The 27,869-nt window shown below is 42.5% G+C and overlaps 2 protein-coding genes across 2 annotated transcripts; one reads left to right on the top strand and one right to left on the bottom strand.

The window, feature by feature from the left end:
* The first annotated feature begins 9,378 nt into the window (after positions 1-9,378).
* hgd (homogentisate 1,2-dioxygenase) lies at positions 9,379-17,040 on the top strand. The gene is made up of 14 exons (XM_054623092.1): positions 9,379-9,506; positions 10,673-10,744; positions 11,039-11,127; positions 11,223-11,328; positions 11,968-12,027; positions 12,113-12,204; positions 12,343-12,377; positions 12,486-12,565; positions 12,854-12,953; positions 13,825-13,949; positions 15,654-15,758; positions 15,922-16,048; positions 16,508-16,689; positions 16,799-17,040. The coding sequence occupies exons 1-14, from the start codon at positions 9,492-9,494 to the stop codon at positions 16,940-16,942; spliced, it is 1,332 nt and encodes a 443-aa protein (XP_054479067.1). The 5' UTR covers positions 9,379-9,491; the 3' UTR covers positions 16,943-17,040.
* A 560-nt stretch (positions 17,041-17,600) lies between these two features.
* Positions 17,601-20,485, bottom strand: ndufb4 (NADH:ubiquinone oxidoreductase subunit B4). Its single transcript, XM_054623093.1, has 3 exons — positions 20,268-20,485; positions 17,961-18,104; positions 17,601-17,752 (listed from the first exon to the last, which is right to left on the bottom strand). Exons 1-3 carry the CDS (start codon positions 20,442-20,444, stop codon positions 17,690-17,692), a joined length of 384 nt encoding a protein of 127 aa, XP_054479068.1. The 5' UTR covers positions 20,445-20,485; the 3' UTR covers positions 17,601-17,689.
* Between the last annotated feature and the right edge of the window lie 7,384 nt (positions 20,486-27,869).

Here is a 27,869-nt window from a genome sequence, read left to right as displayed (position 1 = left end):
CCACAAGTGATCCTGAGGTCCATCATGTGAGACCAGCAGACTGTGCTTTGCCTTGCGGGTCATCCAGCTGGCGCCATCTCCTGGACGGAATAGCAAACATCTCTAACAGGGTAAGACGCACATTACATTACATTACATTACATTACATTACATTACAGTCATTTAGCAGACGCTTTTATCCAAAGCGACTTACAGGAAGTGTATTCAACATAGGTATTCAAGAGAACTACTAGTCACCAGAAGTCATAAGTGCATCTCCTTTCTTAAACAAGCATCTTAAAGCATAAACCAGAGCAAAAGTATAGTTTTTCTCAGTAAGCACATTTAGAGTTGCTATTTGCCAGAGTCAAATCAATGCTCCCTCCACTCAAAAGTTGAGCAATTTCTTTTTCATTATGTACTTCCTTAGTGATGCAGCAATTTACTTTTATGGTTTGGTTCCATTATAGATTTCTGATCATTTAACTCCTGCACCAATATCCCTAAAGTCTGGCAACTAAATTGTGCATCACTCTGTGGTAGAAACTCGCCCTGAGTATGTGTTCAGCTGAGTGAGTTTCTACTTACTATTAAAACCCTGCATAGGCTGGTATTCTTATAACTCTACATTGTTCCTTTTATTTTTGTTTCTATGTTTGACCCTTCCCTAAAACCTTTTTGGCGTATGATTACATTACATTACATTACAGTCATTTAGCAGACGCTTTTATCCAAAGCGACTTACAGGAAGTGTATTCAACATAGGTATTCAAGAGAACTACTAGTCACCAGAAGTCATAAGTGCATCTCCTTTCTTATAGGAGTATTTTTGGTTCTATTGGCAACCCTTCTGGATCGCCCTAGGACACATTACATTACAGTCATTTAGCAGACTTACAATCAGTAGTATATTACATATCATTCACCCATTCACACACTGATGACAGGCTACCATCAAGCTGCCACCATCAGACTCTAACTAACATTCATGCAACATCCACACCGATGGCAAGCCTTCAGGAGCAACTTGGGGTTAAGTGTCTTGCCCAAGGACACATCGACTGCTGAAGCCGGGTATCGAACCACCGACCCTCTGATTGGAGAACTACCTTGCCCTCGCACAGTTGTAATAACGTAAAGACAGATATTCTGATGAAACTCTTCTTTTTCCCTCTTATTGCACAACATGATTATGTCTTTTCAATGAAAGTAGAACCCACACATCCATTCAAGGATCAGTTATCCTATTTATTCAGCTATCAGTTTTCTTTCATACCTACATGTAAGTCTCTATATACGCAACATGTGCAAATACTGGTCCTCTAACGAGCATCATCTCCATCCTCCATCCTCCATCCATCCTCCATCCTCCATCCATCCTCGCGTTCTGACATAATTGGACACTTGCTCTGCTCGAGAGGCCAAGAAAGAAAGGGAGGAAAGGAGGGAGGGAGAGAGAGGAAGAGAGTGTTGGGGGGGGCTTTTAAGGCGCGCGTAAGCAAAGTTAATTAGCGGTTATTAACAGCCCGCATAATGAGAGCGAGAGGGAGTCAATTTAATGACTTTGTTAGCGCGAGTTCAGAGCGACAGGCGATGATGGAAACAACAAAGGAGCGCGCACGCAGCCATCATCCCTAATCTCCAGCAGTAATGCGGTCTGATCAGAAACAAAGGGTTCTAATTTCGTTCAACTGACTCGATAATTTGTCCTTATGTAAGGAAAATAATTAATGACTTAATGCTTCAACAGAAGTAGTTTTCTTTTTTTGGGGTGGTTGGGGGGGTTCGAAGGCCTCGTTTGCTCGAGAAGGTCGTAAGGAAATCAATTTCAAGACCTATAATTATTTACATCACGACTTTAAACCGTGGACGTGTGCCTTTGCTCCCGGTTAGTGCAGACGACAGAGAGTCTATTAGAAGAGGGGAGAAGGAGTCTCCACATCGTCTTCCCTCACACAAAAGTGTGTATGGCAACAAATCAGCCACTTGTCATAAGACACACAAAGAAAGTCATGCAGAATGTTAAGCCACAAAGAATCAAACATTTTATATTTGAGATCACTCAATTGAGGGTTTTGTTTTTTGGTGACATGATGATACCTGCCCAAACCTTCTTGGAGCTCAACTGGACTGATGGCCCTCACGCCCGTATACCTGTTGCCTACAATGTACACCAAGTTATTGTGGCTATACTTGGTGAAAATGATCCCAGGCCTGCGCGTCTTTACGCATGATTTCATCACCCCACAGATGGGGTTTTGAGTCGCAGGTAAGATATGAGCGCTATTATCGATTGCGGGGACATGAGCCGCCTGCGGGCCACTCTTGGATTCATAGCAGGTGGATAGGTCACCCACAGGAGAGCAGCAATTTAGCGGCCCCCATTGTCTCCACTGATTACTGCTTTGATCACAGAAATCAAGAGCCCGAGAGCTGAAGAGATCATCATCATCATCATCATCATGACCATCATCATCATCGTCATCATCGTCGCTGGTTGACCATACAAGCATGGTGCGCCGTGTGTTTTCACAGTCGCGTTGCCCTTTTATTGATTGCGTGCCTTCATTTTAATTCGATTGCGCGAGTGTCAAAAAATTCCGCAAGAATCATCCTAGTAATGAGATAATCAAAGTAATATATGCAAATCAGTTATGTTGCCAGCTTATCAAAAGCGGAGTGCCCCCCCTCGAGTCTGAAGAAGTCCATTTATTCAGTTAGTGGCAATACCTTGCGCAAATGGCGCGATGCAAATGACAGTTGATTAGACTAAATTAAGAACCTCGTTCCTCCCTGACCTTGTCTGAGTTTTATGTAAATTCTTTTTTCTTGCTTTAATGTGATAATAATAAAAAGAAAAATGCATTTTACACCCTGGCCTTTTTTTTTTATAAATCTGAACAATATTTTTCCATGAGAGAAACAATGGTCAGCCTCAAATAACTCACTGTGTCAATAGCTTGGATGATTCTCTCTGTATGTCTGTCTCCCGCAAATCTCAGTATACCTTGACCCCGGTGCAACTCCCACAGGGACAGAAAGTGTGCCGTTATAACTTCCTTGCTGTGTGGGAGTGTGCCTTGAAGATAGACTAGGTCTGTCTACTCCCGAGTGTGTGTGTGTGTGTGTGTGTGTGTGTGTGTGTGTGTGTGTGTGTGTGTGTGTGTGTGTGTGTGTGTGTGTGTGTGTGTGTGTGTGTGTGTGTGTGTGTGTGTTTACACGATTATGTGTACTCATGTGTGTACCATAACATATTGTCTTAGGGGACAGAGTGAGTGCAGCTGAGACTTCCTCTCTGTGGGGTGTGTGGGGCCTGTAGATGGGAAAGGAATAAATCCAATATAGATTGCAGGGCTGCGCTGCCTCCCGCTGGGGACCCTCAGACTTGCAGGCCAGGATCGAAGTGCTTTTCTCCCCCTAAATTGGCCTGAGAGGCCGCAGGAGCAGTCAAGCTAAGCCCCCCCCCCCCCCCCCCCCAACACTGGGACTGCCTACGACCTAATGATGGTGCTGGGGACAGACGCATGTATACACGTACATACACAGCGACAAGAGACATGCTCGTGCTCACACACAAAGACTGAGAAGCTCAAACACAAGCGTTCTCAGATTGATATAAGATCAGTCACACACTTGGACAAGAAAACCACACAGATATAAACACACCCTCCTCGTTGTGTGCTGTTGAACACACTCATTCCTTGTCCGAAAGACCATTCACCTCAAGTCTCCCTCTTCACGTCTCACACCACCCCTCAGAACTACCCGGCTAAACCGCAGATTTAGAGGAGGCATCCTCACTACCTGTCCACACACTCCAGAGGGAGGGGTGAATGGTATAACTGGCACCACACTAAGTGTCAGGACTGATACACAATCCTGCCCTTTGCTTCCCCTACAAGGAAAAACACCACCAGCACCACAATGCCATTACGCTTCCTGCCACTGTCATTTTGGTTCTGTCCAGGGAGCTAATTCTATTTGAGATGAGGTGTCTGATGTGTTGCTGGGCCGGGTCCACAGACAGTGTGACAGAATATCCTTATGGCCGGAAATATGTGGCTCAGTGCGCCTCATTACCTGCTCACAGGGTGTTTCATGTTAACTACAGCATGCCACTGCATAGCTCATATAGAGGGGTAACAGGTTTGCAGAGGTGAATACAAATTTATTGAACCATGCATGCATATTCCCAACTCAGTCCAGGTTTTTGAACATACCGCTAGAATTGCTTTGTTTTTGGATGCTTGCATGGCGTGGATACCATAATATTGCAGTGACCATAGATTATCATCTGAGTCTCCAACTATTACTGATCCGTATCTCCTTCATGCACCATAAATACAGTTGGCATTATTGACATTTAGAAACAATTACAACAATTTCCTGTCCTACAAAGGCTGGCCATACAAAGGTTTAATTACCTTCATTTAATCTGCTTATTTCACACAAAAAGTCATTACCATACACCTAGACAATACCTAAAAAAATGACACTGCACCCTTCTGACAATCTTTAAGTTGCCATGTGGAATACCTGGCAACATGCTCCAAATAAATAGGGGGCAGCATTTCACCTCTACTACTCGGTCAATACAATCTAAATTTACAGATATCAGTTATAAATAGAAAAAAACAGCTCTATGGCTTTAGCGGTCTTGTTAAGTGTCTTTCTGTGTCCATTAAGTGCAACAAACCAGAGTGTATTAACTGAGTGCTCCCTTGTTTTTAGGTCTGTTTTGTAATTACTGCAAATTAAAAAAGCTATTTTTCACAGAAATACGACATTTCGCTGATGTTGCCATTCTTCAATTTTTTATCGAACATTTAGTTACTGCATTTTGGCTCTGTTGGATAATATAGAGCTCTGGACATGTTTTTGCTACCTGTGTCATTTTGCTCTTTTTAATCCGCTAACAGAGGACACTCACTGAAAGGGGACCAATCTCAAAAACGTGTCCTCCACTCGTCTCCTTCTTTGTCCTTTCTGACTCTTCTTTTTTTCTCCTTCTTTCTGTCTTCTCTACTATTTTCCACTTTGTATTTTCTCCCTTCTATCTCCGGCACGCCTCTCCTGTCTCTTGATGCTGATACACCTTTCACCTTGTTGTCTTCAATTCTCCGCTTGTGTCTCTGCTCCGGTGCATTACAATATGTTTTTCTCACATCGGCCCTACTGTCTGTGGCTATTACCACGTCTTGTTTTGTTTAATACCTCGTCTGTGGCTGTGTAGAAAGCAGCGACTCATTTGGAGATGGCTTTTCATGTGTACTGTATATGTTCTAGTATAATTCATACTAAATACCTTGAATGCAAAGACAAACACATGCGGTACATAAGCATAAGCCACACACAGATACACAACAAAATCCTTTTGACATCAATAATTGGTAAATCCTCTGATTAACTTGTAAGAATTGTCCTCAGTGTGCTTAAGTAATTGTGTTTGTGTGTGTCCTTTTTTTATTATTGCATGCACCCCCCTCTCTTTAAGGCACATCTTTATAACCAAGCAATTCCAAAGCAATTTTCTCTGTGGGAGGAGAGTGTAATTTTCTATTCTGTGACACTGTGATGTGTAAGAAACTGGGAGCCGGTGCTAAAAGGCGTCTGTAGCGCGTGTCTTGGTGTGGGTGTGAGCCGCTTTAATGGCCACCGCAAGCCGGGGTGGCGGTGGTGGTGAGCGGGTGCATGTCAGGAAGGCCATCATTTAATGACTCCCAAATAGTGCCCTCCTCGTTAGAGCTATCGTCCTGGAAACTCGAGGCTGTGAACCAGGAGAGCGCCGCACGCTGCAACAGTCTTTTATCTTCATATTAAACCATTTGCATAACATTACCGCGATAGATAGGATTCAGGAGATACTCAACCCACTCGGGGAGAGACAGAGAGGGTATACTGCATGTCCTTGCAAATCTAATCAGCGTTAAATGGAGCTGTCAAATGTGTGTGTGTGTGTGTGTGTGTGTGTGTGTGTGTGTGTGTGTGTGTGTGTGTGTGTGTGTGTGTGTGTGTGTGTGTGTGTGTGTGTGTGTGTGTGTGTGTGTGTGTGTGTGTGTGTGTGTGTGCCGGATGGCTCATGTCAGGAGTCATTTAACATTAAGCTGCAATGGTGTGTAACAGGGCTGTAATTACAAAATACAAGAATCCAAGCTATTTCTCGTAAGATGTGACATCCAAATACAGCAGTTAAATACCAGTGATACACAAGACAAGGCCAGGTGGAACTCAGATGTCATGCGCACGTGTGTCCTTCACAAAGTTAGGCTTAAATAAATGACCATATTGAGCCACTTTTACGTCGCTATAGCAACTCTACAGAATACAGAGATGTAGCCGATAAGAACAAATCGCATTGTTGCAATTTTATTAAATTGCTGATGTGGTTCGCAATGATGGTTGAATTTCGTGTGGTATCAGCTGGCTAACAAAAGACTCAATTTCATGTTTTGTGTAGATTCAAAACCTATCTATACCGTGTGAAGATTTGTTTTGCTTTGTGTCAAAAAAAAGAGCATATCTGACAGCTGCTTCTCTCCCTGCTTGAAAGAAGAATAAAGAGAAGTTGAACGAATCCCATCACTGTAGAGAATCAAGAGCAGGAAAGTGTGTAAGCACATTAATTAGTTGTTGCTACTTGCTACTGCCTGATTAATTTAATCAAAAGTACACAGTACAATGCACTGCTCCCGCTCTGCTAAAAGCATTTTTTAACCACTTGTAAAGTAGACTGTATAGGTGGCATTGCAAAAGCTACAGTGCATGCTAGAAGCCTCAGGCCTTAAACAATCAATTCACTGAAATTAACACCATAAGGAAAACATGCCATAAGATCAATTTTTGATTTAGATTCACATGGTTGAGGTTTTCTGTGTTTTTCTGAGATTCTTTTGATTTTTGCCACTACTCCGATACAATGGAATTATGTTTGTAGTGCTCAAAGCATCAAAATGCGCTTCACCCTAATGGAAACAGCTCACAGGGAGGTCTGCCTCGTCTAACTAGGACATAGATTATTTTGATGATTTGACAGTAACACAATTCTTTTAATGTGCATTGTATTTAGGTGGTGGCAAAAGTCTTTAACGCAGATATCTGAAAACTTCAGCCACACAAACCGAAACAATCTCCGTGGCTAGATGTCACGTGGGATAGGTGGGATACAATGTTTTTTTTGTGTATGTTTTAGGCGAAATTACCCTTTAAATGAGGTCAGCGTAGAAGTAGGTATGAGAGTCTGTGCACTTGCATGTGCTGTGAAAGGCTAAATATGTCATCACATCACAGAATAGGCTTGTAACCGTGTGTGTGTGTGTGTGTGTGTGTGTGTGTGTGTGTGTGTGTGTGTGTGTGTGTGTGTGTGTGTGTGTGTGTGTGTGTGTGTGTGTGTGTGTGTGTGTGTGTGTGTGTGTGTGTGTGTGTGTGTGTGCAAGAGATTGCTTGTTTATGCATATGGGGATAGACTGTGCCAGGTGAGTGTTCCATTTACCATCACGCCATTGAGTTCAGCAGGCATCTAATAACAAAGCATTTATGGCCCACTTACGCATGCATAGATATAACTGTCAGTAGGCAACAGCAGCCTCCTCTTTCCCGTCTCCAGCTATTCCTGCCTCTCTTAAAACACACAGGCACCATCCGGATTGGACCCAAATACTCTAGAATTCTATCATCAGACTCGGGGATGAAATTAAAATCGCTCATTTTCTTTCTCCGTACAAGGAGCAGATCAATTTCCGGAGACTGGGACGTGATATTTTCCTGCCATTGGGCTTTCTCGTCTTTGGCACAGCACCCTGACTGGATGCCAGCAGGGGGCCCGGGCCTGACTGCACGCCTCGCCGGAGAACAGTTACTTCTGCTGCGGCGAGTTTATTTGCGCCTCGCTATGAGAATTGCCATCATTTACCCTTCCCCGACACCTCCCAAAAAGAAAAGAAATAGACAAGAGGGGAAGCGAGGCAAGAGAGAGACGAAATTGATTCTTTTTGATAGGCTACATGCTGCACGGGGGACATTAGGTACCCCTCGTTTGACCATCTATTTCACGAAATGAACCGAATATATTTGGCGTAAAGCAATGTATAGGCTTTTTGGGGGGCCTTCTGCTGTTGTTCATATCAGGAATGATTTGCTCGCTGTAGCATGCAGAGGTTATGCCCGGTATTATGCAGGTTTTGTGAGAAGCCAATTAATCATGCAGCTGTACAGGAATGATAACTCACTTTAAATAAAACAGTAACTCAGCATGTGTTAAGCATGATGAAATTAAGGGCAACTTGATAAACCATAGATCATACATCAGAAGAGATGGTGGCCCCAGCGTTCAGGTTGGTGGAACGTTTGACTCCAATGTTATCACTTATAGGAACATTTTGTAACATTAAGGGGTGTCTATTGGCAGAAATTGAATATGATATTTATAAGTATGTTTTATTTTGTGTATAATCACCTGAAAATGAGAATTTCTTGACCTTGGAATGTAGCTGTTTATCTCTACACATGGAGCTCTTTACAGAACCAGCAACCATGTTTCTACAGTAGCCCAGAACGGACAAACCAAACACTGGCTCTAGATAGAGCCATTGGGTTTTCACGTCTTTGGTATGACCACAGTAGTACTCCTTCATGGCAGGCGGGAGAAGTTTCAGTCGGTGGCAATCTGCAACCTCAGTGCTAGGTGCCGCCAAATCCTGCCCATTGCAACTTTAAAACTCTTTTTCACACAGTAAGTTAGTCTTAAGAAAAAACTCTCATGTAAAAAAAAAAAAAAAAAAAAAAAAATTTGGCAGCCATACACTGAACACTCTACTAATAGATTTTTTTTGTGTAGTTTAGATGTTTGTTTTGCAGGACGTGAGGATGTGCACGACACCATTGTTTGCACAAACAGTCCTATATGAGGTCACCACAATTTGACCATGAAAAAGGTCCCTATAACAGACTAACAGTCTGTTACACAGACTGCTTATTCTTCCTTAAAGCCTGCATATGCCTTTAATGTTTGTATTACTATCTATATTAGTTTATGATAATCTAGCATCCCTAGTTTATTCTGCCTTTATCAATATTAGCCTAAAACGTTGTTAGGAGGATTTCAGTTGTCTGCAACTAACCCTAACCTGAGATACAGTCTGTCCTTCTCTTCCCTCTTAAAAACTGTTTTAGATAGTTCCTATTTGTTACCTGCATGATGCACTCAAAGTTTGTATTCGTAATCTCGGTCATTGTTTGTCTTGGTCGTGATACTGGTCCTTGTTTGCGCACATTTAGGCCATCCGACCCCGTCCTCTCCAGCCCCTGCTGTTGCGTCACGGAGCCTGTCAAGGCCTAATTAAACCCAGATTGAGAAAGAACCTAGATCCAGCCCCCTTTTCCACACAGTTCAAAAACGCGCACTGCACTGGAATTTGGTAGAAAGGGAGAGAGAGCAGTGAGAGTTAGACTGCGAGTTAAATTTTAACCACTGAGACACTTTAACATCTGCAAGGAAATTATTAAAAGACAGCACAATGGCTGGACTCAAGGTAAGGCAGCGTTTACTCTATTCTATAGTGTCTTTAATACAAAGCCAGAAATATGCAAAGTTCTGCATTTAGACAGAATAGAATCGAACTGGACCAGCTGGCTGGCTGGCTGGCTGGCTGGCTGGCTGAAGGGCGGCGTTGCCTCCGGCCAATCAGAGTGCTGCATTCAGCAGCTGCCCAGATGTGATCTGAGACTCAGCGGCAGCTTCACAAAACAATAGTATTTCAGTCGGAAACCCTTATTTCAATGGGAAAGAAAAACAGTTGGCATTCATGTATTTTAGTAATGGCCATTAAAAGTTGCTTGCATATGACTTGATTCAGCATTGGCTCTCGTTTTTCACTGTTTCACTGCATTGTTATCAGAATACCCGCGATGTTTCCTTGATAACCGACTGTAATGTCTATAGGTTATTACGTTAGGGACAAATAACGTGTTAAGTCAGCTGGTTGGCATACGTTTTAAAAAAAAAAAAGGATTTTAAGAATGAACGTGACTAAATGACTCATTACTACTGACAGCTTATGCGATTTTAGCCTAAGTTGCCAAGTTTTTGTCCCTTGTGTTACTCTTAGTTGAGTTAAATCCAACTTTGTAAAACACTCATTCATGAGGAACAAACTGGAGACTCAAAAACGTTTTTACGCACGCACCAAAGGCACATGAACGAGGACATATGGAACTCATCCTTGCCTCTGAGTGAGTTTTTTTGCAGACCGACAATGACTCAGCAAGATTTCTTTACATTGTGCCAAGAGTTTTAACCCCTGTGGTAGGAGAAGACATGGTTTCTGATGAGCAGTGCCAGTGCAGAAGGATAGTGGAGTAATAATCCTATCATAATTGAAATATTGATCAAAAAGTAGACTACTGTGGAGGATGTTAGTGTAATTACTCTCTGTAACACAATAACAAAAATAATGGATGACTGTGAGGGGGGAAATTTGGCATAGCTGCAGTTTGTTTTATCATAGATCTAATGTGAATCAATATGACAACAATTAACAAAAAGACAAGCCTTAATGACAAGCCTTCAAATTTAATTATAACCAGCATGAACACATTTATCCTGCATCACAATGAAGCCCCATGATGTTTACATGTGATTTTTTTTTTTTTTTTCACTTTAACTTGGCTTAACTTGAGTCTTGAATATCTCTTGCAGTACATGAGCGGTTTTGGGAACGAGTTCTCTTCTGAAGACCCTCGCTGTCCTGGATCTCTACCTGAGGGACAGGTAATGCACACATCCACAAAAACACATTGTGGCATTCATTCATTGGATTATTTATTCACTAGTTTAGCCTTTTTTTTGCTTCTTTTTTGCTTAGGTAAATTACATGAATACTTAATGATAAACAATGGGAGTTAGAAGCCGTGACTCCATGTCCAAAGGAAATTATGAAAATCTAAGGTGCATAATCAGCGTGAATGCAAAAGGAGAAAATCTAACTCTAGATTGATCTTCAGACAAAACTTTGTGCACACACCTTATGAAACAGTCAGAAAACACTGCATTTTGTCTCTCCAGAACAATCCTAAGGTCTGTCCCTATGGGCTCTATGCTGAGCAGCTCTCCGGCTCTGCCTTCACCTGCCCACGGCCAGCCAATAAGAGGAGGTATTCATCTGTTCCTGACATGAGCTCACTATACGACCAAATGTAGCTTTAACATGTAACGCATGACTAAACATTGGTTATTGTTCTTCCTCCAGCTGGTTGTACCGCATCTTGCCGTCTGTCAAGCATAAGCCTTTTACTGCGGTGCCATGTGGGAATCTAACTGAGAACTGGAATGAGGTGGAACCTGACCCTAACCAGGTATATAAAGGCTCCAAATGAAGCATTCCTGCTCATTATGTCAGATAAACTGTGAATCTTGATTAAGTCCCTGAAAACCTGTTTTCACATTTCAAAGATCTCCATAAAAATAAATATTGACAATTAAATAAACAAGTTAAACTGTAGTTAAAAAGAACATCTTGTTTATGTATTCAATGGTAAAAATAATAGCTTGAAATATTGGGAAATAGGCTTATTTGCTTACTCTCAGAGAGGTAGATGAGAAGATTAATAATACTCTCACATGAGTACAGTAAATATGAAACATCAAGTTAGCTTTGCTGGAAACAGGGCGAGACAGCCAAAAATATGACAAAATCCACCCACCAGCACCTCTAATACTCACTAATAAACATGTTAGATCTTACTTGTTTAATCTGTAAAAAAAACTAATCAAATTCAGGCAGTGACTAACCAGCTCTTCATGCTAAGCTAAGCTAAATGGCAGCTCGCCATAGCTTCATATTTTCCATACTGACATGAGAATGATCTTATCTAATTGTCTCGAGAAAGCCAAAAAGTGCAATATGCCTTTACTTATCTTTACTTATTACCAATTAATTGCTTTAAATCTTCTGTTAAAACTGAGTAACTCTGACTCTGAGGTTTCTCTCACAGCTGCGATGGCTTCCATTCACGATCCCCAAATCTACAGAGAAGAAAGTGGACTTTGTGGCTGTGAGTTTATCTTGTTTTCTTCCATATTATTTTTTTCATTATTAAAGATGCTCAGCTCACTGATTGGGATTGCTCTACGTTTCAGGGTCTGCAAACCATCTGTGGTGCCGGAGATACCAAATCTCGCAACGGCATTGGCATCCACGTGTACACCTGCAACACCTCCATGGTTGACAGGTGAGAATGTATCTGTGTGCAAATGTGTCCCATCATCTAACAAATAGATGCATTTACTCATATCTAACAGCTATAGCATATTTTGTTATGCTCTGAAGATCATTTCTAAGCTATCTCTCTTTTTTTCTCTTGTTCCAGGTGCTTCAACAACTCAGATGGAGACTTTCTGATTGGTGAGGAAAAGGGCTGATGATGTTTTTCACTGTCATCCATCACAATGATAGCTCAATCCTCAGCCTTTCTTCTCCTTCAAATTTTCTCTCCTCTGTTTGTCTCTCAAGTCCCCCAACAGGGTGAGATCTTGATCACCACAGAGTTTGGGAAGATAATGGTCGAGCCAAACGAAATCTGTGTCATCCAGGTGAGGTCTATGTTTTTCAGAAATGTTTTTCAGAAATGTACGTCTGTGTCTGCCCCCCCAACACCCCACTTACCATATTTAGAAAGACATAGTTTAAAAAATGACTTTAAAAGTAAATAACAGTGGAAAGAGGTTTCAGCATCAGAAAGCCTGACCACCAGGATGCAAGTTTTCCCAAACACAGTAGTCCATGAACCCATAAGTTCCCCCAGCAGCGGTACATCCCACATGTGATTCATAACAGCATTAAATCCCCTTTCACCACCACTTCTTATGTGTTTTGTCCAGCAAGGGATGCGCTTCAGTGTGGATGTGTTTGGAGAAACCAGAGGCTATATACTGGAGGTGTATGGAGCCCATTTTGAACTCCCTGACCTGGGACCCATAGGTGTGTGTTTGTACGATGTTTGTGAGAGTAATTTGTTACTGTATGTTCATCCTTCCCTTGAAAGCAACACACTAACCTCTTTGTGTCTGTTTCTTGCAACTGCCGGTAGTTGTCTGAATTGGTATTCATAGTCATATTTTTAGCCAAGCTAGCATCATAGAGATGGAAATGTCAGTAGGTTAGTTGGTTCACCTCTTTGGTCCAGACCGAAATATTACACTAATGAATGGATTGCCATAACATGTTGGACAGGCATTCATTGTCCCCAGAGGATAAATCCTAAAGGGTTAAGTGACCTTCTGACCTTTCCTTTACAGTGAAGGTTAGGGTTTCTTATTTTTAGTGAAATGTCTCAGCAGCTATTGGAACAATTGCCATGGAATTTGGCACAGATAATCATGTTTCTTCGGGATTAATTTGAATAACTTAAGTGATCTATTAACTATTTATCTCCGCCATCATCAGGTCAATATTTTACTTTGTACAATACATTGTTTTTTTGGCCAAACAGCTGCAAAATGAATTACATTCTAATCAGCCCATAGCTGTACTTAGTGTTTAGGGCTAATTTGCTAATGTTAGCATGAAAACACACTAAACTACAATGGTGAACATGGTATATACCTGCTAAACTTAAGCATGTTAGCATTGTGAGCATGGTAGTGTACTGACATTAGCATTTAGCTTGAAGTACTGCTGTGCCAAATTACAGCAGTAGCATTGTTAGGAAATATTTCAAGTTTTTGGTGTGCGTGTGTGTGTGTGTGTGTGTGTGTGTGTGTGTGTGTGTGTGTGTGTGTGTGTGTGTGTGTGTGTGTGTGTGTGTGTGTGTGTGTGTACATATGTATGACTATGCATGCATGTTTTGCAGGAGCTAATGGTCTGGCCAACCCAAGAGATTTCCTGTGTCCGGTTGCTTGGTACGAGGATCGCAAAGTGCCCACGGGTTACACCGTCATCAACAAGTACCAAGGAAAGCTTTTCGCCTGCCAACAGGTGCTTTTTTTGTGACATTTCCTTTTTTTGTGTGTACACTGACACATTTGGCATACTTGCCCATATTAGCCTATTTAGGGTTTGTGTTTGCTTCAGTAAACACCATCGAACCACAACGATGATTAAAAGGAAACCTGTCCAAGTGAAGCATATGATCCGTTAGCTGTGTCTGCCAAATTAATTGCTATCCCTGATGATTTATTATCAAAGTGTTAGCTGTTATCCATGCAGCAGGTTTCCACCTTGACTCCCTTACGAGCCTTAATCACTCATAATTAGTTAAGGCATTCTGGCGTTACAGGCAGTGTACCTGTGAGGCTTTGCTTTGTCTCAAGTTAAGCTTTAATTTCACCATATTTCACTCAGGGAATGAACCCGCCCCTTCCGAAATGTCCTGTTGGGCGCATAATTGGATCGACACATAATGTCTGACAGGAGGTTTTTTACCGAGCCAGGGAGGAGGTGGGAGGAGAAGTTTGTCAGGGGTGGGGGCTGGGGTGTTGTAACCGTGGAAACCATGTCAAACACTGTTATTATTCATTGTACGAAGTACACAAGGGCAATACACTGTCTTTTTTGTAGCAAAACAAACATTTTTCCATCGATCCAGCTGCCTCTACTTCAGTATCCGCCCTGTTATGTGTTAGGTGTCAAAGGTGGAGGCTGCTGGCAGCACCTGACACTCTTTTCCTGGTGTTCAAACCTTCCTAGAGCGAAGAGGGTGAGGCTACAGGAGTAAGAAAATAAGATGGGGGATGCTAGCCTCATCTCAAGGAAGATGCTGGCGCTCCCGTCTGGTCCTGCTGTTTTGTTCCCCCGCAGCGTGTTGAAATTGCTCAAATTAACTTATTATTTGCTTGACTTGGCCAATATGTTTGTGTTTTGTGTGCATGTGTGTGCAAGTGCCTGCTCTCCTCCATTTTCCCTTCATTTTAATCGAATGTAGTGGAGTTACCATGGATGAATGTCCAAGAGATAACTTGCACTAGCTTTCCTTAAGGCCTTTTTGTATGGCAACTCCTGTAAATCTTGTGTGTGATTAAGGTTCTTTCTTTGTGTTTGTTAGTTATATAAAGTGTATGAATTTACTTATGCGCACGTTTTTGTATGCAAATGTGATTTATTGTTTGTGTGTACTAGCTGTTTGTGTGTGAAAGTGTATGTGAGCAATGTGTGTAAGGAGCACGAAGGTCACTCAGGAAGCAGCTTGAGTTGTAATGAACTATATTGATTTTTAGAGCTGCTGTTGAATGTCTTTTTCGTCGTGGCATTATCAGAACAGAGAAACTATATGAAATTGCTGTGGTTTTAACAATCAAGATAAAGAAATATCTCTGCACCCACTGTTACTGCTGCTCCCTCCCCCCCTAACTGAGCTGCTGCGAGCGTCAGAATGTTCAAAGTTTGGGAAAGTTTGATTGTGAAGCCAATTTCCCCATAATACCTGGAGCCTCGTATCACAAAGAACAGGGGGGGATGAAAGAGAAGAAAGAATGAAAAAAGCACACTCTTTCACAATCAACCCTTTTCATTATCACCAGTTTTTTTTTCTCTTCATGTCAAGAAGTACTCTCTGGGAATTTAAGATTACAAAGACATTATTCATTATTCCTTTTTCCCGGTGAAAAGCTCAATTTAAAGTCTTTTGTGTTTGTTGCTCGGGCAGACTCGTCTTATTTGTTTGCTTCTGTGCTCTGCACGTAGGATTTCTCTCCATTCAATGTGGTGGGTTGGCATGGGAACTACACACCTTACAAATACAACCTGAAGAACTTCATGGTTATCAACGTTGTGGCCTTCGACCATGCGGTGAGAGTCTTGTTTAAACACACAGACACGCTCCAATATGCTAAACCATTTTTCAATATACATACAACAAATTTGTTCATTTCTTTTTGCTTTCTGCTCTTAAAGCGAATTGAACTGTAAACATATAGCTCTCCTAACAAGTTACGTGTTGATCTTCCTATAGGATCCATCCATCTTTACTGTGCTGACTGCCAAATCCACACAACCAGGTGTGGCGATTGCTGACTTTGTCATCTTCCCCCCTCGGTGGGGTGTGGCTGACCACACCTTCCGTCCGCCATACTATCACCGTAAGACCACAATAACACACAAACACACACACACATGCCTTGCTTTTACTCTAAAGTTGTTTGTTCACATGTTGCAGGGGAGGAGAGGAAGACTCCAAAAAGTAGAATAATGAATTTTAAGGACTAGGCTTTTGAGACGTAGCTGAAACTAAATCCTGATTTGAATGGAAATGTCAAATTCTGTCTTGTGAAGCTCATTTCAGTCGCTTATGAAATGAAACAAGCCAGCCAGAAACTAACATGTCAATTTACACAACCAGTGTCAAGACAGCAGGTGATAACAATCCACCTGCTGAATGACTTTTTTTCAACTGAGGCACCGCCACAGCACCTTTTGTCTGTTTTTACCACAGATCTATAAAGCCATCTAGTGGAAATCAGTGTTACAGCTCGCATGTTATACAGTGAACTGTACCTGTTACAGTGTTGCATTACAGCTCCTCCTGCTTGTCACTATAGGTAACTGCATGAGTGAATTCATGGGTCTGATCAAAGGCCACTATGAGGCTAAAGAGGAGGGCTTCCAGCCAGGAGGGGCGAGCCTCCACAGCATCATGACTCCACATGGCCCGGATGGCGAATGCTTTGAAAAGAACAGCACTGCGGAGCTCAAACCTGAGAGGGTGGCTGAGGGAACCATGGTAAAAAAAATACATATGAAGTTTCAAAGTCTAAAGAAGCAAAATCCAAAGTCTGAAACCAGGTCAACGGCATCAGTGATTAAATGTGTCACCTCTTTTCTTTCTGCAGGCTTTCATGTTCGAGTCATCCTTCAGTATGGCAGTGACCAAGTGGGGTCTACAAACATGCCAGAGGCTCGACAAGAGCTACCATCAGTGCTGGGAATCTCTCCGCAGCCACTTTGATCCCAACTGGAAGCCCAGCAAACAGTAGAAGAACGAAGTGACTCAGAAGAAAAAAATTGAACCAAACATAGTTGTTAAATAAAAACAAAAAAGTAATGTGACTTCATTAAATACAACTACAACCAATGTAATGTTTGTGCAACGGGGCTTTCTTTTATGTTGTTTATGTCTGTTAAGTACATAACAGAAATGTTAACAACTAGGATTGAAGTTACACAATTGAGATTAAAAAGATTTGCTGTGTCATGTTAGTAATACAAATCACAACTAGGCTGCAAATTAAGTTTCTGTACATGCAACAGTACAAGTCAGTCATGCTGAACATTTATGCATTTTGTGTCTTCTGTACTTGTGCCAGTAATCTTTAACTTACCATTTTCACACAAATGTCACTGACAGCCACAGTGGTTGTTTAGCCAAAGGTAGATAGCCTCACTTTAGACTGTGACCTGCTCACAGAAGACAAGTGTATCTTGATTACTTTTCTTATGCAGATTTTATTGTATGTGGCTAGGGATTTTAGCTGGTAATTGTATAGTCGGCAACAATGTTTCCCCTCACAACTAAAATGTAAATTCTATCTTGTTGTTTCCGAGGTGAGCCTCATTGCTCCAATGTGTACTGATTCTGCACACATTCACAACGTATTTTTCCCACTTTTGGCTCAGCAATCAAAACCACATGACTGTTTTTGACAATATAATTTTATTTCGTTAATAATAATTACACGGACTAGCAACACTGGAACACGAAGGAGGTCTTTATACAACAGAGCTCATGATGACAAATTGAACTTGCGCTCGCGGGTTCCAGCCTTAATCTGATCCTCCTTCCTATCCTGTAAAACAGACAATAACAGATGAGGAGTTAATACAGTTTCCATGGCAACAATGCCGTACCACCCTCACCGTCTTCCCCTTATGTACATTGTGATTGTCAATCAGTTTTAGTGAAGAAAGTTTTGTTTTGTTTTCCAGCAGAAAGAGGGAGCCCAGAAATGTGAATAAGTAATCAAACAGAGAAAGGTCGGGCATATTGTCTCGTACCCTGTCCGTCTTGAAGGCGTAGTAAAGGACGAAGAGAGGCAGAACTCCAAACATTGCACCCATCAAAGATGTCTTAAATGTCGGCCTGAAGGTTGTGTAGGGGTTGGCACGGGCATACACCCAGCGTGTCAGGGCAGGGTCTTCCTGTAGAGACAGAAGTATGCAAATCAATTTTAATGATCATCGTGTAAGCTGAATATTTGCAGTGTAGAAAAGGATAAGAGTCAAACTATTGTTTACTACACATTACTAAAGCAAAGACAAAAGCATAAAATAATATAGTAAGTATGATGTCATGACACTAGAAAGCTGTTTGGATCTCTTTGTCTATACAACAACCTATTACCAAAAGCCTTTTCATTAGGAAAACACAGTAAAATAAAAACAATTTATAAAAGGGAGAAACCTCTGGGGAAGCAAAACAGGAGGAGTCCCTCTGCCAGGGCAGGCCTTTTCAATTGAGTACTTTTGATATAGGCTAAAAATGATTTAAGCAGAATTCAATTTAGCTGCTATAGTTTCAGGGTCCTGGTATTGTGCATGTTGTCTCACTGTCCCACTGATTACTGGGACAATTGGATAAATCTGAGTCATTGTTAATATTATTAGAAGAGTTATTTTCCTACTTTGACAAGTCAAAATGTCTGCCTCAAGTCAATAGTTTTGTGTGAGGAGTTGTGTAGTTTCAGAAAAAGTCAATTGTCTGTTGGTGTCAAATGGAATTGGGACATATGTCCATGCAAATGTCAATTAAGAGTGGACAACAACAGAAGGCTACAAAATGATTTATTGCAGTTTGATTGATTTAGCAGTCTGGATGAGGCTCATTTTAGTTTCATGGTTGAAAGGGACAGGTGAGTAACTATTAACGTTACCTCACATTATGTTTGACTTTATGTCATATACATTGAATGTGTTGTATCTAAGAACTGTTATGCTGCTCATTCTGTACACATGACATCTATTGCATTCTGTCCATCCTGGGAGAAGGATCCCTCCTCTGTCGTTCTCCCAGAGGTTTCTTCCTTTTTTCTCCCTGTTAAAGGGGTTTTTTAGGGGAGTTTTTCCTGTGAATGTGAGGGAAGGACAGAGGATGTGAGGGTGTAAGGACAGAGATGTGAGGGTGTAAGGACAGAGGAGGTGAGGGTGTAAGGACAGAGGATGTGAGGGTGTAAGGACAGAGGATGTGAGGGTGTAAGGACAGAGGATGTGAGGGTGTAAGGACAGAGGATGTGAGGGTGTAAGGACAGAGGAGGTGAGGGTGTAAGGACAGAGGATGTGAGGGTGTAAGGACAGAGGAGGTGAGGGTGTAAGGACAGAGGATGTGAGGGTGTAAGGACAGAGGAGGTGAGGGTGTAAGGACAGAGGAGGTGAGGGTGTAAGGACAGAGGAGGTGAGGGTGTAAGGACAGAGGAGGTGAGGGTGTAAGGACAGAGGAGGTGAGGGTGTAAGGACAGAGGAGGTGAGGGTCTAAGGACAGAGGAGGTGAGGGTCTAAGGACAGAGGAGGTGAGGGTGTAAGGACAGAGGAGGTGAGGGTGTAAGGACAGAGGAGGTGAGGGTGTAAGGACAGAGGAGGTGAGGGTGTAAGGACAGAGGAGGTGAGGGTGTAAGGACAGAGGAGGTGAGGGTGTAAGGACAGAGGAAGGACAGAGGAGGTGAGGGTGTAAGGACAGAGGAGGTGAGGGTGTAAGGACAGAGGAGGTGAGGGTGTAAGGACAGAGGAGGTGAGGGTGTAAGGACAGAGGATGTGAGGGTGTAAGGACAGAGGATGTGAGGGTGTAAGGACAGAGGAGGTGAGGGTGTAAGGACAGAGGAGGTGAGGGTGTAAGGACAGAGGATGTGAGGGTGTAAGGACAGAGGATGTGAGGGTGTTTGTAATTTGTGATTCTGATACAAAATAAACTGAAGGACAGAGGAGGTGAGGGTCTAAGGACAGAGGATGTGAGGGAAGGACAGAGGATGTAACATGTGCACAGATTGTAAAGCCCTCTGAGGCAAATTTGTAATTTGTGATTCTGTTCTATACAAAATAAACTGAATTGAACTTTATGAATTATATCTGTTGTGCATTGACTCCATATTTTGCATAGGGCAACAGTGTAGCACTTGACTAAGTGTAACAACATAAACTCCATCCAGTCCTGCAACACAACAGCATGCATATGACAAACTAAACCCCATACAAAGAGCGTTACTCTAGTAAAACTAGGTTCCTGTGACTTATGGTCACTGCCATGCTAACGCTAGCTAGCAGCCTGAGCCATTTCCAAGGGTGACATTGCTAGCTAGCTAGCTAGCCACTTACAATGAGCTCTTGTCTGTGCGGGTTATTGAGTTGCGTCTGATACTGCCTCTTCAGATTCGCCCGCAGTGCCGCCCTGCCTTCTTCTGCACGTCGCTGATCCGGCGAGACGTTGAAATACTCATTGGGGTCCAGCGTTTTTGGCCGAGTAGCCAAGGGCGCCTCTCGGTAGTCCGCCATGATTGTTTGACAGAACGGGGGTGAACCCTGGGCGGACGAGAACTCGACGGAAATCTCGAGGAATCTCGCGTTGAATGGCAGGACTCGTCGCCATAGCAACGGCAAACGCTCTCTCGCTTGTCGGGTAGGTTTGAAACGATGAGCGCATATCAAGAAAAGGACGAAAGTGATGATGACTTTCGGTATGAAGAAGTCTCTCTGGCGGATGACTGGAGCTTGACAGAGGGGGAGGAAGATTTGGAGGCAACGGTAAAAGCTATCCAAGACCGGGCAGAGGCCGGTGCTGCTCCTCATGGGCCCACATCTACGGAGGCCGCGGAGGACTTTCTGCGCAACTTTCTCTCCCAAATGAGCATGACGGAAACACTCGACTGTTTCCAGACCGAGTGGACCGAGCTTGTGCAGAAAGGACAGGTGGACACAGGTGGAGTCGGTGTGGTACCGGTCGTGTACGCTGAGAACCAGCGTCTGGACAGCGAGCTGAGAAACGCTCAGCGGGAGGAGGGGGAGTACAGGCTGAAGGCCTCTGCCGGGGCTGAGACACTGACCCGGGTCCAGAGAGACAGAGACCTCCACCGGCTGCAACATAAGCGGGTCGTCCAGGAGAAAAACAGGGTCATCGAGGAGATAAGAAAGCTTAAATTACAGTGCGAGCACTACGAGCCTGCGGTGAAGCGGATGAATGAGAAATACCACGCAGTTTTAAAGCAGACCATGCTGGTGACTTTGGAGAGGGACAAGGCTTTAGTGCAGGTGAACAGCCAGCAAAACACCCCCTTCTGCTGCGGGGATGCAGGTGAAGAAGGAGCAGTGGACAGGACGGGGTAGCAGGTGAAGAAGGAGCAGTGGACAGGACGGGGTAGCAGGTGAAGAAGGAGCAGTGGACAGGACGGGGTAGCAGGTGCCAAAGGGATCCAGCCAAGACCTCCTACAAATAGTCCAAGGGGTCAGACTAGAGGGAAGTCAGTGAAGGCAAAATGTTTGTGGAAATAAATAGACATACATAACACTACAGCACCATTTTCAGGTGCCAACACTTTCCTGATTTCTGTTTTTGCTTTACTGCAGTGAAGAAGAAAAATGTACTTTATACTGTCAAACTGATGTGTGTGTAGTATATGACTTTACATCCAAAACAGATACATGATAATATAAAAAAAGTATGCAACTATTTTAAAGGAGGTGAGCTTTTATTTCAGAAACAAACTGAAACTTAACTTTGGAGAGGGACAAGGCTTTAGTGCAGGTGAACAGCCAGCAAAACATCCCCTTCTGCAGGGATAGCATGTGCCAAAGGGAGAACCCATCCAGGGATCCAGCCAAGACCTCCTACAAATAGTCCAAGCTGTCAGACTAGGGTGAAGTCAGTGAAGGCAAATGTTTGTGGAAATAAATACATACATAACACTACAGCACCATTTTCAGGTGCCAACACTTTCCTGATGTAGGCAATTTACATTTTGTCTTTGCTTTACTGCAGTGATGAAGAAAAATGTACTTTATACTGTCAAACTGATTTGTGTGTAGTATATGACTTTACATCCAAAACAGTACATGATAATATAAAAAAAGTATGCAACTATTTTAAAGGAGGTGAGCTTTTGTGTCAGAAACATGTGATAAAAGGCAGAAATTGTCTTTTCATAATCGTCAGGATACTTCTTCACTCCATGTCACCCAGACCTTCTTTTTATCAGCCACCTGTCATTGCTCTGTTGTTGAGGTTCAGACATGGTGCAATATAGAATAAAACCACAAGAGGGCCACCTATAGCAATCTTTACACCAGCACAGAGTGGATATCAACCAACTGCAACTTCAAGTTGGACCAGAGAAGGAGAATTTGCACCAGCAGCAATAGGATGAGCCGCACTCAGCGATAAATCAGAAGTACCAGTACCAGCGTCAACCACAGAAATGCTAACAATTGTCAGCATGGGGTTTTGATGGCAATAAGCCACTACAGATCGTAGGCAGAGACACTATAGTGCTAGCATTGCAATTTCAACTTTCTATGTGCACTGTACACTAGAATCCTTATGCAAAGATCACATTTAAGGGTATTAACACAGTACAGCCATTGTATTGGCACAGTGTAATATCACTTTCCTACTTTCTTGCAGCTATATTTGATTTTGTATTATTTTTGTATTTTTACTACACCAGAATCATAGAATTTAAGTATAGCTGCACTATAGTTGTGTAGCCTGTTCACAGATACTGTAGTGGCTTTACAATTGGATTATGCAATACAAATATTTCACTTTTCACAGGGATTCTTCTTTTCCTCCCTCTTCTTGCACTTGAAACGCACGTTGTAGAGTACAGAGATTCTGAGGTAACTCTTTGATCCGGTGAGGCCGAGGCGAAGCTACTGTAAGTGTGGCCAAATGATTTATAGTCCTCTCAGGACCTCCAAAGTGCCGCCCGCTCTGCAGTTTTGAAACATCCATTTATGACTTCAAAATTCAATGCTATACCACACCCCCAAGCCAACAAGTCTCCCCTCTCTCTTTCCATAATATTTGGAGAGACATTTAGCATCAAATTAATTATGAATATGTTGCAGCACTGGCAGGCACCCGGCAGACCTCCTGGACTTGGTATTGAAAGTTTCTGAGCTGTGTGCATAATAGCAACAAAGAGTCTTTCTTTCTCCCCTTTTTTTCCTTTCCTTACAGCCTGCGTCCTTCTCTCTCAACCTTCACATCCCTTTATGTCTTTCTTTCCTCAGAACATTTAGTATTTTAGTCTTTATCGTACATCAGTGATGCTGACTGAGGTTTTATTTGGATGCACTCACTTTGCAAAAGCGTTTGACAAATAATAGAGAGATAAAGATGTGATACAGCTATGGAGGCAGTTACAGACTGAGAGATAGAAAATTAATGAAAAGGCATGGAGGATTTCTATCAGCAGTCTGTTCTACCTTGCAAGACTTAATCACTCCCAGTAATCACAAGTCATTTTGTGCTGTTTTGGTCTTCTAAAATGCAAGCCTGGCTTTGGAAAGTGGAAGCAGGTTTCTTCTCTGACCACAAGCTAAAAGTGCTTTTCTCCTTATTCTTCACCAAAGTCCCCTGAAGTGGTTTGTGGACTGAGACAATGACCTAATGTCTTATGCTCTTTGGTACTTATTCAAAACATTTCCTGGATGAGAGACTTCATTACCCTGCTGCCCTTGAGGAATGCAACTAAGGAATTCCACCCTTGTTTTCATCTACAGTACATAATTGTGCCAGTTTAGAGCCTTTGCACATTTCACAAATGGTTACAAAGTCAATGAACTGGTGGTTGGAGGCAGGAGGCTTACTATTTGCAGCCAACAATTTGTACCTCCCATGCCCATATTACCTTTTCCGGCCCGCCCACCTCTCCCTCTCTCCCAGATTCCTCATGTCTGAGGAGCATGGTTGTCTTTCACAGACTTAATAAGAAGTTTTCTACTTCGTGGCTCCATCTTAAATGTCTGAGGCTGATTGGAATTCCTCCCCTTGCCTGGCCGACTCCCTGTGTTGCCCCCTCAGCTCTTCTCTCCACTGACAGCCCTGTCCACTTCACAGCCCGCAACGACCTTTCTGTCATACCAAATAGAAATGAGAATGAGAAGGAGCGCACACTTAGCTCAGGCTGAAACCTGCTTCTCTTTATCTCTCTGCCTCTGTGCCTATTTCTCACTGATACCTTTGTATTGTTTATGCAACTGAATTACACCAGGCTCTGGATTGTGATTGATTGAGAGAGATTCCTTTAGCCTCGTTACCAGCCATATATATGATGCGTTGGCTCCTCATTCTCCGAGTTATATTTTTAAGAAATGCTGCTCTCTCCATTTATCATCAATTCTCTCTGCCTTCCGATTCTAATCTATATCTATGAAATTGATTCATGAGAGTCTGAGAGTATTCCCTTCTTAATAAATCAGCTTACCATGGACCTATATAGTGGGCAGCGGGTCAAACTCAGCAATATTTTCTGCTTTAATGTACTGAGCGGGGCAGAGATGGGACTTTGGCAGTGACTCAGCAGGCATCCATCTTCAAGGAGTGCTACACAGATGAATCGCCCGGAGACGGAATTGACAAAATCTTCATGTCAGCTATGTTTATCTCAGCGCTCGGCTTTTAGGTCAATTTTCAGATATCTTTCGCATTATCCGCTTCAAACTAAAGGGATTTATTGCCTCAGAATTCCTAATAATTAAGGATGTGGGGACTCAGCATCAGGCATGTTGTCGTTGGCGTGTGAAAACCTTGTTAAACCAGTTTTGGTCCAGATTGTTATTTTTTTGCATTATTGGGTTAAGGAAAATCTTGAGAAAACCTTTTTAAATACACTGGTTGAACTCAAAAATTTGTGGTGTTCAAGTTTAAACCAACATTGTTTTTTCTCAATTCCTGACATTTAATGCTGGGTTATTTTCCAATCATAGGCATTGTTGGACTTCCATGCAGCCATAGTCGTCCACTGCTCGGGGACTCAGAGGCCCCTGGTCAAATCCATATGAGTTGATTGAACATAACTTTGCTTATTTGCTTTCTTGCCGAGAGTTACATGAGAAAATAGATACTTTACTTCGTATAGTAAATACGAAGCTAAGGGAAACTGTAATCTTAATAGTTTAGCATGAAGACTGGAAACAGTTTGCCCTGTTCTGTCTGGATTATCTGCCAGACTATTTCTTGGCCAGTCACTTTCTGAAGCTACGCTAAGCTAATCTTATCCTGGTTCTACCTTGATATTTAGCATACAGACATGATATCCGTTAGTTCAGCTTACCCACGGTAACATAGTGTTGAACTATTTATATAAGGGAACACTGATGTTTCTTAATTCCTGACGTTTTATGATGCAGAGAAGTTTGTACCCAATGGTAACCATTAGCAACATCAAAACACTCTATGTGCTGTATATTGGTGAAGTGTAGCCTACTATCATTAAGGTACATTCCAAGACTCCAGCATCAACAGTTTGCACAAACCATAGTTTGTGGATGTCTTTAGAGGCTGTGACTACAAAGTTTGATCTAAATTAGATTTCAGCAGTGCCACAGACATTTTTTAGACATTTGTTTTTGGTGACCAAATGAAGGGATTGCAGGTGGCATGTTTGCCTCTGGATGTGTAGACGGAGGCTTTGTTTATAACAAGAAGTTGACAGAGCCTTGAAAAGTCAATGAATTCTGCATTGGCCCATAAATAACCCTGCTGCTGCCATACATGGAGAAAGGTCAGGAGGCTGACACATTGAGCTGACATCACAACACTCTTACTGAGGACTTACACATATCACACATACATCTCTGTTTCTCTCTCGCTCTCTCTGCCTTTCTCGTAATTAGGGCCAGAGTGATTTGACAGCGCCGGGCCGCTGTGACAGCAGTTGGAGGACGTCTTGACAGGCAGAGCTAGGGAGGCTGTTTGGGGGAGGTGATGTCAGGAGGGAGAGGAGTGACACGAGGTGAGGGAAGACAGCCAACGCCCTGTATCTGATCTGATGGGAAGTGGCAGAGGATGAAGAGAAGGAGCCAAATTCAGCCTGAAAGCATGGTCATAGTCTGAGGTCAGCGAGAGCAGAGAATAGACGAGGAGAGCCACTCCAGGAATACGGAGCAGGGAATACCTTGTCCATCACAATCTAGAGTCTGTGGCAGCTATAATACTTTCTCTACTTTTATGGCCGGATGCAATGACGTTAAAAGATGATTTAATTTGGGCCATCATCACTATCAGTTATGATAACATTATACTTTGTAACAACTGACGTCTATGAACACAACAGCATTGCTACAATGTAGTCTGCCAGGGCAAAAACACAAGACTGATTGTAAACAAGCCAACAGTTAAAACAGTTAGAACCACTTATTTGGAGGTAAAACCCCAAAGTGAGCACACCTGAAATGTTGGTAATAATCCCTTATTGTGCAGGAAAACTATGTGCATGCACAACTAAGTAAGCTAGGTAAAAAAAGGACCAAGGCCTGTAAACTGCATGAATTCACTTCGGTCATTTTACCATTTTCTGTTTCAAATAAGTTTGGCTAAGTCTGAAAATCAGATTAAATTGCCATTTTGAATTTACGAACTTTGAACAGAGCCGGTTTCCAGTCTTTGTGATTGCCAAATCACCCAAAAGTCAATCAGTTCCTTTAAAGAGTTGTTACTTTTCTGATTGATTGTTTTCGTAGATGGGGAAAAAAAGTCTTTGCTGAATTGCTGAAATAATCAAAGATAGGGTCGTGGTGTGTGGAAGCAGGCGAAGTTTGACTTTGATCATCTGATTGCTTGTGTTTCTTGACCCATCAGACTCCCCCTCCGATTATTACAAAAGCTACAAAAAGACCCAGTTTGTAAGAAACAGGAATTAGCCTTTAAATGGAACAACACAGTAATTAAAATTGTGATGAAAATAAAAGACAAGACACAGTGTATTCAGGCAAGTGGTATTCATCACAGGAGGGTTCAGCAAAATATCAGTGTTAAGTCGATCCTATCCTCTATAAAGATAAACTTCTTACCAACTGCTGATGTAGAACTTGTTTGTGACTGTCTTTTCCCACATTGCATGTTGTTTGGGATGAGATACTCCTGTCAACAGAAACTAATACTTACGCCGTGGTTTCCGCTGCTTGAAAAGGATTCTGACTGTAAGCCACTAACTACGTATGAACCTGAAGCTTTTTTGGGAAATGTGACATATCTTGCTCCTTACGTCGTTTCCTACCACAGTCCTATAGATTGAAGGCTTCCAAATGATTCTGTTAGTAGTGATTATCACCAGCTTTGTTCTTAAGGGGATGACTGAACCCAAAGCAGAGCGGAAACAATGCCACACACCATTACGCAACCGCGACGACTGAAACAAGCTATAAGGATTCCCTTTGTGTGGACCACACGCAGTGAGACATGCTCAGATAGACGTCTGAACTTTAATTTAACATTTACATCACCAGAGGAAATGGGTTTATACGGTTGATTTATATTTATAACTTGTCTGTGCTCAGTAATAGTGCTTTGTGTGTCTGCAACTGATACGCACACACCCAGACGCTTTTGCCTTGTTCCATCAGGTCATCAACTGCAAGTTTTCCCAGGATGCATTAGCCCAAGGGTACAGTCAGTCAGTGATACCCTGCTGGCAGCTGTCACAGGAGAGAGAGAGAGAGAGAGTGTGTGTGTGTGTGTGTGTGTGTGTGTGTGTGAGATGATGACAGGGGGAGTGAGCTGAGGCTGTGTTTCTCTTGTCGGCTCTAACTAGGAATTAGAAGGTCTTGGTCCTTATCAGAGCATGACTGTTTTCTGAGAAATCCGAATGGCATCCTGTGGTTGTTTGTCACAAAGATGACACCAAGACAATTTACAACCAGCTAATCACGGTTATCTGATGGGATTGTCACACAGCTCAGAGCCTTACACTTGTCCATATT

Source organism: Anoplopoma fimbria, chromosome 21, assembly GCF_027596085.1.
Source record: "Anoplopoma fimbria isolate UVic2021 breed Golden Eagle Sablefish chromosome 21, Afim_UVic_2022, whole genome shotgun sequence".
Taxonomy (NCBI): domain Eukaryota; kingdom Metazoa; phylum Chordata; class Actinopteri; order Perciformes; family Anoplopomatidae; genus Anoplopoma; species Anoplopoma fimbria.
This window is presented reverse-complemented; position numbering and strand designations above follow the sequence as displayed.